The sequence below is a fragment of the Nothoprocta perdicaria genome, unplaced genomic scaffold (assembly GCF_003342845.1).
Source record: "Nothoprocta perdicaria isolate Ctin4 unplaced genomic scaffold, notPer1 scaffold_12, whole genome shotgun sequence".
In the NCBI taxonomy this organism is placed as follows: domain Eukaryota; kingdom Metazoa; phylum Chordata; class Aves; order Tinamiformes; family Tinamidae; genus Nothoprocta; species Nothoprocta perdicaria.
Window position 1 is genome coordinate 7,044,573 of NW_020454316.1, and position 14,464 is coordinate 7,059,036.

At 46.5% G+C, this 14,464-nt stretch overlaps 1 protein-coding gene across 1 annotated transcript; it reads left to right on the forward strand.

Annotated features, from left to right (window-relative positions):
* Positions 1 to 2,175: 2,175 nt before the first annotated feature.
* On the forward strand, positions 2,176 to 6,695 carry DCUN1D3 (defective in cullin neddylation 1 domain containing 3). The gene is made up of 2 exons (XM_026054241.1): positions 2,176 to 2,701; positions 4,721 to 6,695. The coding sequence occupies exons 1-2, from the start codon at positions 2,271 to 2,273 to the stop codon at positions 5,205 to 5,207; spliced, it is 918 nt and encodes a 305-aa protein (XP_025910026.1). The 5' UTR covers positions 2,176 to 2,270; the 3' UTR covers positions 5,208 to 6,695.
* The last annotated feature ends 7,769 nt before the right edge of the window (positions 6,696 to 14,464 follow it).

The following is a 14,464-nucleotide window of genomic DNA, read 5'->3' on the forward strand; positions in this document are numbered from 1 at the left end:
GCAGGCCTGCGGCAGCCCTGGACCGAGGTGTTCCCTTTCCATGCACAAAGAACTGGACCTATGAAATTGCCTTATGGGTTATTTATGTGGAAATGCTTCTTTTAATGAAACCTGTAAAATACGAATGACTAAAGCAATTTTTGAATGCATCAGACTGAACTTGTCCATAAAAGTGATGTTACCAAGTGCTTCTTTTAAGCAATTGGAAGCACTGTTTGTTCCTTCTGCTGAAAAAAAGTTATACAAATTCGATTCCTAATTCTTTTTTTTTTAAACTGATGAGTTGCTAAATGTTTTATTTCTAATTTCTGTAGATATCTGGGCTGACAGTCTGGGAAGATGCATATTCCCTTTTACATTTTGTTCTCTGTAGTCTTTCCTCTCCCCTTTTTTCTCTCTCCCCTCTTCCCTTTCCCATGTTGTCTTTCTTCCACAGAAGGACTTCATTTGAACTGGTGTATTGCATGCAATCTGTGGGTCTGGCTGGGCTCCTGGCATCCTGGCAATAAAACAAATGGTCAAGAGTGAAAGACTATGACTGTAATAAGAGAAATATCTTCTTAAGCTGCAGGTCCATACTTTAAGGCTTATTTACCAAAAACAAACAAAAAAAGTGTGAAGGGCTAGTCAGGCTGTTTTAAGATTTTCTTCTAGAGGAATCTCTAGGACTAATCAGTATTTACAAGATTTGTTGGTATGTGAGGAAACTTCTTGGTGGAGATATAGTTTATAAGGGTTAAAAAGCACTGGGAAGGAAGCCAGTTGTGCTGGGGAAAGGTCTCTTCCTGATTAAACTCGCTCCACATTGTAGTAAACTCTGCTGGCAAAAGCAATTTTATTTGCTTTGTGAGCTGCGTATATCGTGTTTTGTCAAAATAGTTATAATAGTTGGGAGGAGCTGGTGAGCAGATATGTTTGTAATCATAATTTCTGGAGAATTCATCTGTTGTTGGCGCTGCTGCCCAAAGTTGGCTTAGAGCTTAAAGCAGGAGTTCGCTTTCTGAAGGGCTTTTCCTAAGAAGGAATACACAAAACCTGCCATTGCATCTCTTTTCTTTCTTTGTATTTAATTTCTAATCCTCTTTCTGTCTTGTTTTTGTTCGGTAACCTAGAAGCAATGACCAAAAAGCTAGAGCAAAAAGACTAGTTACGCCCCTGTTTTACTGAGGAAGCTGCTGCCCAGCAGACATAGAGGTGAGATGCAAATAAGTGGAGAAAGGAGAAATGTGATAAGCAATTGCTTTCTTGGAGCTGATGTTTCTGAGAAATGGCATATGTGAGGACATGGCCGCCTGCTGATAGGTGCTGAGGAAGAGTTTGGTTGGTTTTAATGGCAGTAGCTTAAGATCTCCTTTTCTGTGAGTAAAATATCTTTTCCAAATATGCAAGRCTTTAACCTTACAATTTCTAGAAACAGTATGAAGAAATCATGATAGCATTTTAATTTAGATGGAAAAAGCTGAACTGGAAGTACTGCTTCTTCTAACTGCATGTGTGTCTGAAAGCTTCATTAAAAGCCCCCCTCTGCCTTGCCTCTTGCCTTACCTGGAGGGCAGGATCCCGCTTGAAGCACTGAATAAATCCATAAATACCATCTTGCATGCAAAGTGAKTGTTGCCACCTTTCTGAAAACATGCTCTGAGTATATTTTAAAAACAAAAAAATAGATGCCAAGCTCTAAAAAATAATAATAAAAAAGCTTTCACCTGTTTGTCAAAGATACAGACTTAATTTTAAGCATAAATCTCTGTCATTTTTCCCTTCTAAGTGCTTTATTTCAGCGTTTTGTATCCTATATATAAAATGTGGATATACTTTTCAAAACTATTTCCTGTAAAATATTCCTGTGTTGGAGTAGCCTGTCCTCATGAAGTCTGTACATGAATCAACCTCTTTGTAACCTATGTTACAGTAAGAATTTTAGGAATTTCCTTTATTAGACCCCGTTAGTATATTGGAGCCACTGAGTGAGCTGCATTGATTTCTAGGTAAAACAGCCTGAAACTGCCTCAAATTTATGGCATATGTGTTTTTTTTTTTTTTTTTAGTACGCAAGGCTTAGATATACTGAAACTGGTCTCTTAATCTCTGGTGGATGTTACTCTGCATTTAACTCTTGCTGTATCCTTTGTGCAGGAGCAGTGATTTAATTCTGAAAGTGTTTTTCAGGCTGGTTGACTGCCGCTGATGGCCCGCTGAGATGTGCTGAGCGGCGGCCGCGAGGGTGTCCGAGTGCCAGGGGACCACTTAGAAGCCGGGCTCGCAACACCATGGGCCAGTGCGTCACCAAGTGCAAGAACCCTTCCTCCACCCTCGGCAGCAAGAACGGGGAAAGGGAATCCGGCAGCAAGTCGCACGGTAAAAGAAGCGGAGTCCACAAAGACGAGCACGCGCCGGGCTGTGGGAAGTCTTCAGGGGATATCCTCGTGAAYGGGACAAAGAGGACGGACGCCGCTGTAGAGTCTAGTCAGCCTCCGCTGTTCTCTGGGGACACCAAGAAAGACGCTGTTTCCAGTGCGGAGGAGTCTTCTCTCCAAAGGATTGGGGAGCTGTTTAGGAGATACAAGGATGAGCGGGAAGATGCCATACTGGAGGAAGGAATGGAACGATTTTGCAATGACCTCTGTGTTGACCCCACTGAATTTAAAGTGCTAGTTTTGGCTTGGAAATTCCAGGCTGCCACCATGTGCAAATTTACAAGGTTAGTTCTTGTAGAACTTGTAATTATTTTCATATGTTAATATATAGCCTATCATCTGTATGTGAGAGGCAGCCTCATTAGCCTCACTTCCTTATCTCTTCTAGTACATGMAATTTTGACCAAAGTAATTCTTACCGTTGCAAAGGTAAACTTTGTCTTGTCCTCTTTCCCTCCCYTCACAGTGGAGCTTGGAAGTGCAAACATGCTTTGGGCATTACAGGGTTAATGTTGAACAGTGTAGTAAAATGCTCTTAGTTTTATAGTTTTATTCTTCATCTGCCAGGGATAATTTTGCTCTATCCAGCATCATCTTGTTGCTAATAAGGTTGGGCACTGAAATTAATTTCTCCTTTAAAATAATATGTGCAATTCCTTGCTAATCACTGTCAACTGTTACTCCTTTTTAAGAGCTGAAAAATAGATTCTTTCTGAAGAATTGTTCCTGCCCAGCCACTGTTACACTTAACGACTTTTTTCAAAGTTAATTTTGTTAAAGCAGAGAGAGAGAAAAATAAACCCAGGGTTTTAGACACTGTGGTAGCTGTTTCATGCTGGCTGGCAGTGATTGGTATTTAAAGTGCTGTCTGTCTGGAAAAGTTGTTCAGTCAGCAGGCTTAAAAAGCGTGCTTGATGCTCCAAGAAACTAGCTAAAGTTTCCAGCAAAGGACTAAAGCTAACCAGCAAAAAGAAAACAAAAAGGGAAAAACAGTAACCCTTCTYCTGACCCAGTTGTATATCACTGTTCAGGTAAGAGCAAGTAAAGGCTTCCTTCAGGGTCTCATATGCTCTTTTTGAGTTAGAATGTATATACATATATACTTCTTCCCATCTAGATTGGCTTGTGTAATGCTCCTTGTTTTAATTTGCCTAATAACTATTGACATTATTTGGGTGTTCAGAGCTGGAGACCTTCTGTTGCACACAGAGCCCGGATGGCTTTTCCTGCCTCTCCGGAGGTGTTGGGGATGTGGGTGTGTGCCATGTGGAGCGAGGGCTCCGGAATGCAGCTGTGGGTTTCCTGGGAGCGGAAGGAGCAGATATTTGCTAACGTGGTTAGGGAATGTGTGTGTGTGTTTCTGCAAGCCAGCCCGAGGGCTGCTGGTTTTGATCCACTGGAGAGGTAGCAAATGCSCTGGAGCAAGATCACCTGTGTGTAATGGTACAGTCCCTGGTATTGGTCTCGAGACACGCTTGAGTGCTAGTGCTTTGATTTCTGTGCTACAGAAAGCAGTGCACGAGCGACATGCTCCTCTGTGCTCTGCTGTCTCCATTCCTCCCTCTGCACCATCCCACGTTTGGGGTCTGTGGTTACCCTTAAAATTAGCTGGTGACTGTGCTGTGGCACTTGCTTATGAGCATGAGATAAATCAAAACCCGTGGTCTCCTACACTGGTGCTCTGTGCCCAGGTCCTGCCCTGTGGCTCTGTGGTGTCASCCTGTGATCTGTTCTTTCAGCAGGTGCCTTCTCTGACCACTGCAGCCCTTTTATTTTGCGATCTTGGAAAAGAAACCAAAACCTGAAGGAAAGGCAGAGCCAAACTGTTCTTTCCCTTGAGAACAGTTCATCCAGACCATGGGCATTTAGGCAGGTGTGGTATCAGACCAGCTGGTTTGTGTAGGAGGCTGCCGGGGGTAAATGTGTTTTTGATGCGTTTGCCTATCTTCTGTGGTACCTTTATTTTAAATTATTTATTTATTTATCATGAAAGGCACTAGATATGGCAATACCAAGTAGTGAGAAAGCCATAAGGCATAATATCTTAACAATGCTGGCGRTGCCTGCCTGTGCCACGTGGATGTGTCCGAGTGCGGGCCCCAAGCTCCAGGAAGCTTGAAAGGGCTCTCGTTGCCCAGTGTTCCCGGGCCCCCCAGAGAGGGGTACAAGCCTGCCCCTRTGGCAACACTTTGCTGGGCCACCTCTCTCTTGATTTGGCCTCTCTGAGCGGCGATGGGCTTTGCTCTGTGTGTGTGAGGTTGGTGAGAAGCGTTCTCACTAATTTCTCTTCTCTTGTTTAATAGGAAGGAGTTTTTTGAAGGCTGCAAAGCAATAAATGCGGACAGCATTGATGGCATTTGTGCGAGGTTCCCCAGCCTCTTGAATGAAGCCAAGCAGGAAGATAAATTCAAGGATCTCTATCGTTTCACCTTTCAGTTCGGCCTGGACTCTGAAGAAGGACAGCGGTCGCTTCATCGGGAAATAGCCATTGCCCTTTGGAAGTTAGTCTTCACCCAAAAYAAACCTCCAATTTTGGACCAGTGGTTACACTTCCTAATCGAGAACCCCTCAGGAATCAAGGGAATCTCCCGGGACACGTGGAACATGTTTCTAAATTTTACTCAGGTGATTGGACCGGACCTTAGCAACTATAGCGAAGACGAGGCCTGGCCTAGTCTCTTCGATACCTTTGTGGAGTGGGAAATGGAGCGAAGGAAAAAGGAAGAGGAAACCAAATGTATTATTGCGTCTTCAGACACAGAGGGGCTGTGTACGGAAGAACAGACTTAGCAGCGTTTCAGCATTTAAGCAGCAGTGGCAAAAGCAACCTGTTGCCCTTCACGAAATGTAAACTCTGGATGTTTCTGGAAATTGCCGAGGCTCCAGATTTTTCTACTTTACACCTTTTTCTGCCTTGTATTTGAAAGGGCTCTAAAATGCTGTATCATGTTTTAGGCACTTTCTTAATTTTGGTTATTCCTTTTATTCTTGCCCTGAAATATTTGACCCTGGCTACAAGTTAAGCATTTTTTTTTTTTTTAAGACTTCAGATTAGCATAAGTAAGTCTGATATTTCTTGCACAATGTAGATCTCTTTAGTTAGGTTAAATTAACATTGCTAAATTATACAGTGCCAGATAAAGTTTTTCATACTACATCTGTCAGGGCAGGTCTGTACTGTGTGTAGTGCTGTTTACATTGTTGAAATTTTAGGCTGTAATAATTTTAAGGTTTTATACCAAGATGAAAAGCAGTGTTAGCTGTTAACTATAAAAGCATTAATCCCCTGGTAATAAGGCTCTAAAACCAACATAAGCAACAGCTTTCCGTAATACGGCTAATTCCCGTTTTAAACTAACTCTTAGTGAATGAGTCCAAATCATTCCGTTTTTTTCAGAGTATCAAACTAAATGTTGGAATTGCTTTATAAAACTACTGTACCTGTCAGCCAACTGAGTGGTAGATGATGATTTGTATCTAAATCTCTTAGACATCACAAAGAGTGAGCAGTACTACCTCAGTTTTATTGAAAGTGGACTTGTTGAGGGACTTCCATTTTTCTCTGGAAGTTGTATTTTTGTGGTTACATGACAATATTTTTACTTGATTAAAAGAACCAAAGGTTCTGCTTCTTAAGTTTGCTAAACATTAGCAGAAGCAACAAACAAACCCTGAGTCTTCAAGGAAAACTGTGGTATAATTCTGCTTTAATATGTCTGATTTATACCTAAAGTATTATCTTACTTGTCTGGCAAGCACAGTACTTCTGTGTAAGGAACTATCTTTTGCATTAATATTGACAAAGCAGTTTTTTAAACCAATGCTTAATTGATAAGTTGCAGTTAATACTCCACACTTTCTGGAGCAACAATATTGGCATCTGATGACAAAGTGAATTCTTAATATGTTCTTAATGACGAAAGTGTAGATGCGTCATTTTTAGACTGATTTGGTAATTTTTGGATAGGAGTCAATTTATTATTTTAAAATGCCTGTATTGGGAATATTTGCCTGTTGAAACTGTTGTGACTTAAAGGGAGTTTTATTAACACTGGTTGAAACTTTTTGGTTATTGATGCTACCTTTTTTAATTTTAATATGTCAACTTTTTTACACTYTTTGGTAAAAGGGATGATTGCCAAGGCTTTCTATTAAGCTAAACAATGGCTTAATGAATTTGATATGTTTCCATTACACGTCTTTGTTTTCAGAGCTGCACTTCAGGATCGTAAAGTGACTTCAGTTAAAAACAAAACAAAAAAGCTGAACAATTGTCCATAGCATCTAATGGCTCTTGTGCTATATGAAGGTTTTAAAGCCAAAGGAAAACAGGTTTAAAGTGGAGCTTGTCATTAGACCCAAGAGGACATGCTCCTCAAACCTGCTGTGCCCCGGAAGGGTTCGTGGCCATGGGAATACCCACCCACCCGGCTTTGGAAATTGGCTTTGCTGGTACACAGCCTATGCAATAGCGTGGGTCCAAGACCATGACCCRCTAACACAACGTGGGTGTCTTAAAACTATTGGAGAAAATCCCGTGAGCCTCAAAGAGCCTCTCTTTCACCTGGGAGCAGGAGAGCTTGACCCGTGCTGCTCCCGCAGGCTCTTGCCTTGCAAGATGTGCTAAGCTGTGGAAAACAAAGGCGGTTGTTTTAGGTGCAGGTGAGTCTCCTCGCTGCAGGAAAGGAGCCCTGATCCTCTTTTCTCCCAGGTAGATGCAGCCTGGGGCTGTCCTTGCAGAGCCAGGGCYGAGGCGGGCAGGGAGACGCTCCTCCGCAGCCGCTTGGTTCTCAAAGGGTGCGAGTGTCAGCCTGGTTTGATAGTCAGGGAGGGCTGTGTTTGTCAAGTTGAGACTGCTTGTTCATTCAGATGTTAAAAGTCCGTCACTTCTGATTTTTCTTCCCCTAAAGAGAATTTAAAACGTCCGGAATGTGAAAGCTTAACTCGCGGACGCGTGCCCGGTGCGTGCAGCCCTGTGCCCTGGGCTGCAGCGGCTCCCAAGGCCTGGCACTGTGCAGCAAAGGGGCTGCCTTGAGCTCCGAGCATGGCCTGCAGCTCGGAAATTACTTTATAACGCATCAAGGTTTAGCCATTTTAGGTGTTTATCAGGTGTTTTTCAGCGAGGGCTTTTTTTGCTCTCCTCAAGATAGTGGTGGTGAATGTAYGGGAAGGAAAAGCTCCTGTTTCCCGCTGGGGAAAGGCCTCACGGTGCTTGCACAGGTAGCCAGGCTCCGAGAGCCGTTTAGTTTTAGTGTGATCTAATTGTTTTGAGCTGCAGTTTACAAAGTGCCAGCCAGGCCTGTCCGACCCTCGAAGCCCTGCACGCGGAGCTGAAGGCAGAGCGGAGCTCACGGGGCGCCGAGGGCCCGGGCGCCTCGGGGGGCACTCCCCCCGTGGCCCTCGCTGCTCCTTGCCGGGAATCGAGGGAGCTGTGGGCTTTGAACGTGTGTCCGGGCAGTCTGAGCGATGTTGGAGCCTCCCAGAATAAGCCTGTTGGATGGTTAAACTGTGAATTTCTATGGAATAGGMCAAATACATTCACGCTTCATTTTTCTGTGTTTTTGACCTTTCAAGCCTAGGCCAGAGGACTGTAAGTGTACAGTGATGCAGAGAAAWCCTTGAAAAAATTGCAGCTATTTATTTAATTTTATTTTACTTTTTGTATGGATTAAAGAAAAAACAATGCATGAAGTGAATCAGCTACAGCTTGGGATAGGTAGTTCTAGATGTGCATTTGGGCAGTTTTGGTAATATACTGGCAAACTGGTTTGATACCCACGCTAGAGTTTCGTTGCCTTCCCTCATCCCGCAGCAAGGTAAGCCCTGCAAGCGCGGCTCCCCGGGCCGGGCACGGCCGTTTGCAGCCCCCAGGGACTCGGCTCCCCGTTTAGTTGCCCTGAGGCCCAGGTGAGGGGCCGCTCTGCTGCGGCAGAGACGCGCGCTCCCCTCCGGCCTCGGCGGGACCCGGCGCGGGGCCTGGGTGTCGGGTGTGCGTTTACTGGCTGCTGTACTGTGCCCTAGGGAGGGTTCCAGCTCTTCTAGCACACAGGAGATGGGGTCGGAGGTGGCGCTGGGGCCGGATCGCTGGGCCGTGGGCCTTGGTGCAGGGCTGCCTGGGGACTGCAGCGGGCTGGGGACGGAGCCGCGCGGGGTTTGCTCCATGGGTGGATACAGCCCCTGTTCCCTGACCGTCCCGAGCCCTGCAAAGCACCAGGCCCCCCAGGCTTGTGTCCACCGAGGACGTGCGGTCCCGTTGGGGCCGGACCCAGTGCAGTGGGCAAGGGTTGTGCAGCCGCAGCGCATGCTCCAGCCAGAGGAAACGTGCTGGGATCTGCATGCCGGAGTCAGCCTGCGCTCGCTCTGCTCCTCATGCACGTGTGCTCTTGGAGGCCTTTGTATTTAAATGGAATATGCTTTCCTGAAGTCGGAGCTGTTGAGGGTTGCATCCCAATATACCGCTAACACAGGCACAAGGAAAGCTTCCACATCAGCAGTGAAAGCTCAGTGCCTGCCTAAGTTTTACTGTGTGCAAATACGGACCCCGGTGTTAGGTTTTCTCTCTGTACTTTTGAAGATTGAACCTTTGGATTTGTATCACCAGCTGAAGTGAAACTCCTGAGATTGTAACCAGAACGCTGTTACTCCTTCACCATGAAGTACATAGGTGTCTCTCTACCTCTTGTTCTTAGACTTGAATGGTTTAAGGTTACCATCCTTCSCTTCTGGGATTTTATTCCTGGAGGAATAATCTGTTTTTTCAGTTGACTCGGTTAAGTGCTCTGTGTTTGCTGTGCTCCGGACGCTGCCTTTCGCCGCRCAGCCGACCCTCCGGGATGCGGAAGCGCCGATGTGCAGGGGATTCCGGAGCCAGCCCCAGCCCTCCGCGTGCCCCGCAGAGGTGCGGAGCCCTCGATGCGGCGCCCTGGGTTTGCTGATGAGAAATAGGGCTCAATGACAGGTACCGTGGGGAGCTGCGCGAGTGCAAGGGCATCCTCTCTGTTCCGAGGTCAGTGCTTTGGTCGGGACAAAGCCCTTAGGCTCAGAGCAAAGCCGGGCCGTTCTGGGGCGCGTTGGAGCTGCCCCGCTGGTTCCAGTGCCCCTTTGCTCTCGGGTCGTTCAGGTGGCAGCTCTTTCATGCCACACATCAGCCTCCCTTTCTGCTCCCTGAAGAACACGGCAGCGCGATCACCGTTGTTGTAAAGCTGGACTGGGTGCCGTGGCCAGTGTTGCTGCAAGAATATCCTTCCAATTTTAGGGCTGCTTTTGAGGGTGTGAAGTCTTGCACTATTTGTCTTGCACATATTTCAAGGGAATGGTGGCAACTTAGGAGATGACAGGCAAAAGGAGCATGAATTTACAAGTCTTGCAAGCAGTTTGCCTTAAATCACTGAAATTGCAGCAGTTCCTCACTACTATTGCAATCCTCTGCCCTCTCCTCATTGTGTTCTAAAACATTAACAGGTTCTGGAGGTTTTACAACATCTTTTGTTGTTGGTTTGTATATAGAGAGGCTTCTTTCTGCAGACATACTCTGCAGATAAGCCCTTTTTGGATAACATGTCACTTTACACACAGGCAGAAGCAACATTTACCGCCATAAATGTTCTTGCTGTAACTTTTTCTTTCCTGTAAGTTACATTTGGCCTAAAGGTTGCCTACTGTTGAAWGGATGTGTTTACTTGAATGTTGCCATGTCCTGCAGTTAGAGCCGCTGACTCTGGCTCCTCTCCGGGCTCACGAGAGGGAGGATCGTGTGGCCAGAGGTGACGATCTGCACAGAGCATCGGTGGCACCCAAGGTCGCCAGCTGCTTTTTACTCCCGTGTGTATTAACGTGAGAGGACGTCRTAGCGTAGGGCTTCATGTTTTGAAGTTGTGACCGTTTTAGTCACGCTAAACATAGCTAAAATCCGTTTTCTTTCTTATCTGTAAGTTAAAATAGCCTTTTAAAAAGGAAAGGAGTGGGCAGGAGTGGCTTGAGAGCCTTGTGCTGTTGTGAATTATCTTGTGTTTCAAGAGCAGTGAATGTGACTTGCAGGATCAGGTTTTAACCCAGCGACTCTGGGGCTTTCCTGGCTGCTCTGGAGGGCAGGACGCAGCTTTAGGCCTGAGCCTTGGGTGGCCCTGGCCCCGCGCGTGCTGGCCGGGCTCCCTGCTCGTGGGTCCAGGCCCAGCTTCGTCTCACGGCGCTCTTTAAGGARGGAATGTCCCGGTAGTGCGTCCTGGCCCGGAGACGTGACTGCTCCTGAATAGGAAACGGGGAACGCGCCGCTTCGCGTGGCGCTCGCGGAACTGTGYGTGGGCGCAGCGGCTCAGCGCCCGTCGCGCGCGTCTCGAGGGCGACAGGGGCAGCTCGGCCGCAGCTCGGAGTCATTTTGCCTTCCCGGCCCCCAGCCCTGAGTGCCGCGGCGCCCGCCCCGGGCAGCGATGAATGTAGAGTGTTGGTCCCGGTCAGAGCCGCGGCCAGATGGAGCGCTTGAAAACGGCGGGGGGAAATTCTGTTTCATGTTAAAACTTTTCCTTTTTTTTTTTTTTTTTTTTTTTTTTTTTTTTTTTTTTTTTTTAGTTTTCTTTAAAGGATGTGGCCAAATTTGAAACAATGYTCTAGAGAAAAAGGAGGAGGAATTCAAGATGATGCATCTACTTCTGGGTCCCATTTGCTTTGTAGCTTTACAGTTATTTTTTTGTATCAAAGTTTGCTCACCACCGTTGTCTGGAACGGAACGGAACCAGCGTATTTATATACAGCGCAATCTAATGCACAATGCAAATAGGCTGTAATGAGAAGGTTTCTTTACTTGATAGCAATTCCGAGTGCAATGTTTTTATCGAGTCCCTTTTGAAAGAGGAGCATTAAGTGCAGTCCGAGTTTTTCTTCTCTTACAAGCAAAGTATTGGTTTGTCCATTACTGACTTTTGTGGAATTTGTGCCAGATGTATATTAAATATTTTGGTGCTTTTTCTAATCCAATCTGCCATTCGTTTACCTGTGAGATTATTGTACAAGTACTTCTGTATATTTAAATGACCAGTCCCTTCAAGGAAAAAAACAAAACAAAACAAAAAAACCCTTTAGTCACGCTGTACCCTGACTGCTGTAGCTTTGTAAATGTTCCAAAGCCTCTGGATTTCCTGTATTCCAGTAAGGTTTGGGGGGAGGGAGGAGAGCAGCTACAGCAGGGCAGTCCACTGGAAAGGGAATTTGCACGTTGTTCTGTGCGTTACTGAACAAATGAGTAACATTTGTGGTGTTTACATAATGCACACTTTGGTGTTCACTTTTTTGTGTTCAAGCTTTGTACAAAAATGTCTTATTTAAAGCTGAAGTCCTTTTTACATTTTCAATTAAAAGGGGAAAAATTAATTATTTTTTCATGCCTATAACTGGGACTCTTGCTAATTTTCTTTGTTATCTGCAGAGTTTCTCAGGCAGGATGCTTGCTAAGTCCCGTGTAGGCTGCGCAGGGAGGTGACCACATCGTTTTCAGCTGCCCAAGGTGCAACCTAGATGGTTTTTCCCGACTTTGCACCGCGAGCGTCTGCAGCGGGAGGTGCCGGACGGGAGCCGGTCCCGACACGGATGCAGGGTGAGCTCAGCGGCCGTCCGGCCGGGTCCCAGCCCCGCCGTGGGGCGGCACAGCTGGGGTGGGCGCGAGGGCCTGGCTCCCTCGCAGGTTTTGTGGGGAGGCTGCCCTGGGCTGCGGTAGCTGCAGCCCCCAGGGAGTTGGGCTTAAATATATTTCTTAAAATATATTAAAAAAAAAAAAAAAAAAAGGGCACCATCTAAGAATTTTAATGATGAGCATTTGAGAGGCATTAAATGCCAACTATGGACACTAATTTAAGCRCTGCCATTTCAATAAGTCACTAATGCTTCCCTGGACCAGTGCTATGTTTTCCTTCATTTCTTTTCCCTTTATTTCTACCCATTCTTCCATGCACCAATAYGCAACTTCTCCATAAAATGGACTTTGCTAAGGACCCAGCAAAGTGACTGTGGGTTGGAAGTTAGCAGGGTGTTAGAGTCTATAATCAGCTGAATTTTATCACTGCTGAAATAACTACTTCAGCTTTATCTCAGCCTCCTCATAATTCAGATTAAGAAATTCCAAGTCTTCCCTTTTCCTGAGTTTCCTAACCCTCTAAGCAGCAATTTTCCAGTGCCCAAAGCTCTCCTAGGCATCCTGGGGCTTGGAAAGTCATGTTGTTAACGAGCAGCAGGTGAGAGGCGGCGGCTCTGCAGCCATCATGTAGTGGAGCAGTGGTGGCAGCGGCGCCCTGCAGCCCAGCACTGGGCTCCCAGCTGGATCCAGGGGCACGGGCAGGTTTACCTGGACGGGCACAGTCCTCGCAGCCCTGTCCCTCCCTCTGCAGCCACAGCACAACTGCGTGTTGGGGGTACCCCCTTTGAGAGGGGTGTAGGGGAGGAAAAGGGGAGTTGGGGAGGGAGGAGAAGGTGGAGGGTGTCCAAGAAGTGTGAATCACCAATTCCTCCGTTCCATGGCCTCAACACAGCGCCTTCCCGGAAAGCAGGCAGCAGCTCTGCTTCAGCAGCTGGCACCGCGCGGTCCCCAAATCCCCACAGTTCCTGAGAGGAGCCATTAACCTCTGGGCAGCTGCTGCAGGTACCGCACTGCGTGGTGCTGTTTTACGAGCGTCAGTGTTTGAGCTCGGCCCAGCAGCCTTTTGCACGACCCACCTGCTGAGTTCAGCGTTCAGGCCAGTCCTGCTCGGCTTCCTTGCAGCACTTGTCCAGCCCTTCCCTAGCTCAATGCCAGGGAAAAGTGACACAGCAAGAAAGGGTTAATGGAAGGTTTCACTTTAAGATCTTCTGAATAGCTTTTATTTTTAGACTTTATAAAAGATACAGTGAAAGCCTATTGTTCTTATGGTAAGAGACCTTTACAAAGACATCAATACCGCAAGTAATTAAAAATATCGCAACAAAAGACTTCACTTAAAAACTTGGTGATTTAACAGGCACTCCTCTCTCCATCATCTTTTATTCCCATCAGACCAAGGCCAGACTGTGATCCGTGTATGCTGCAACACAAACAACAGGAATGTTATTTCTGTTCAGGGTAGTCTTGATGCATATAAGCCAGCTGGTGTAGTAGTGAAAGTGCTGCAGGTCTTAGCATCAGCAAGTTTAAAAAAAAAAAAAACGCATTTCCCCCCCCCAATAACTAGTGGGCATTCTTTTTAAACAAGAAACCTGCTAGGCTTTGTGGGACATCTGGAAAACAGCAATTCACAAACCTTGCTTGGCAAGAGACTCTTCCAGGCCTGGGCTGAAGTGCCCTGCTACCAAGGCAGTGCCTGAGCTGGGAGCCTCGGGGCTCAGGGCATCCAGAGTCTCCTCTGTGAGGAAGAAGCTCCTGCCCCTGCCTAGGCTGGATTCACGTGTCACGTCTGAGGCGTCACAACAGGCCAGTCTGCTGTGTGAGACTAGTTGGAGAGGGCACTGGAAGTAAACGTGGACCTGCTGAGGCCAGTGAAGCTGCTCCAGAAGCAACAGGGTGGGAGGATCTCCACCAGCACCTCCTGTCCCAGCGCTTCTGGGAGGACTAGCGGGTCAGCAAACAAAGCAAGGTGATAAAAGTGGTAGGTAAGAGGCAAGTGACTGCTCAGTACTGTAGAGACTGACTCCGCTACAGCTCAGCTGCAGGCAGTAGCTGGTCCAAGAACCAAGTTGTGCTTCTAAACCCCCTGCAGAAGTTTTCCTCAGTTCAGCCCCCCCCCCCCAACCATTTTAAAGTCATAGTGATGGCTGATGACAAGCTTGTGCAAGAAACCATTTGTATGAGGGTAGATAGACAATCAAGGGTTTTCTGGTAAGCTGGAATAATAATAAGCAAAATAAGATAGTAATTCTTTTGGCATGGATGTAGGAGCAGCAGCTAGACAATATTTACTTAAGGAAGCAACTTTTTTAAGGTAAACATTACTTTTAAAAAGTTGTAGACATTATTAGAGCAGCACATGCCAAGAGCAGGCCGTGGCACGCAACTTTGCCGAGCTGTTTGTGACCAGCATTGAGACTACATG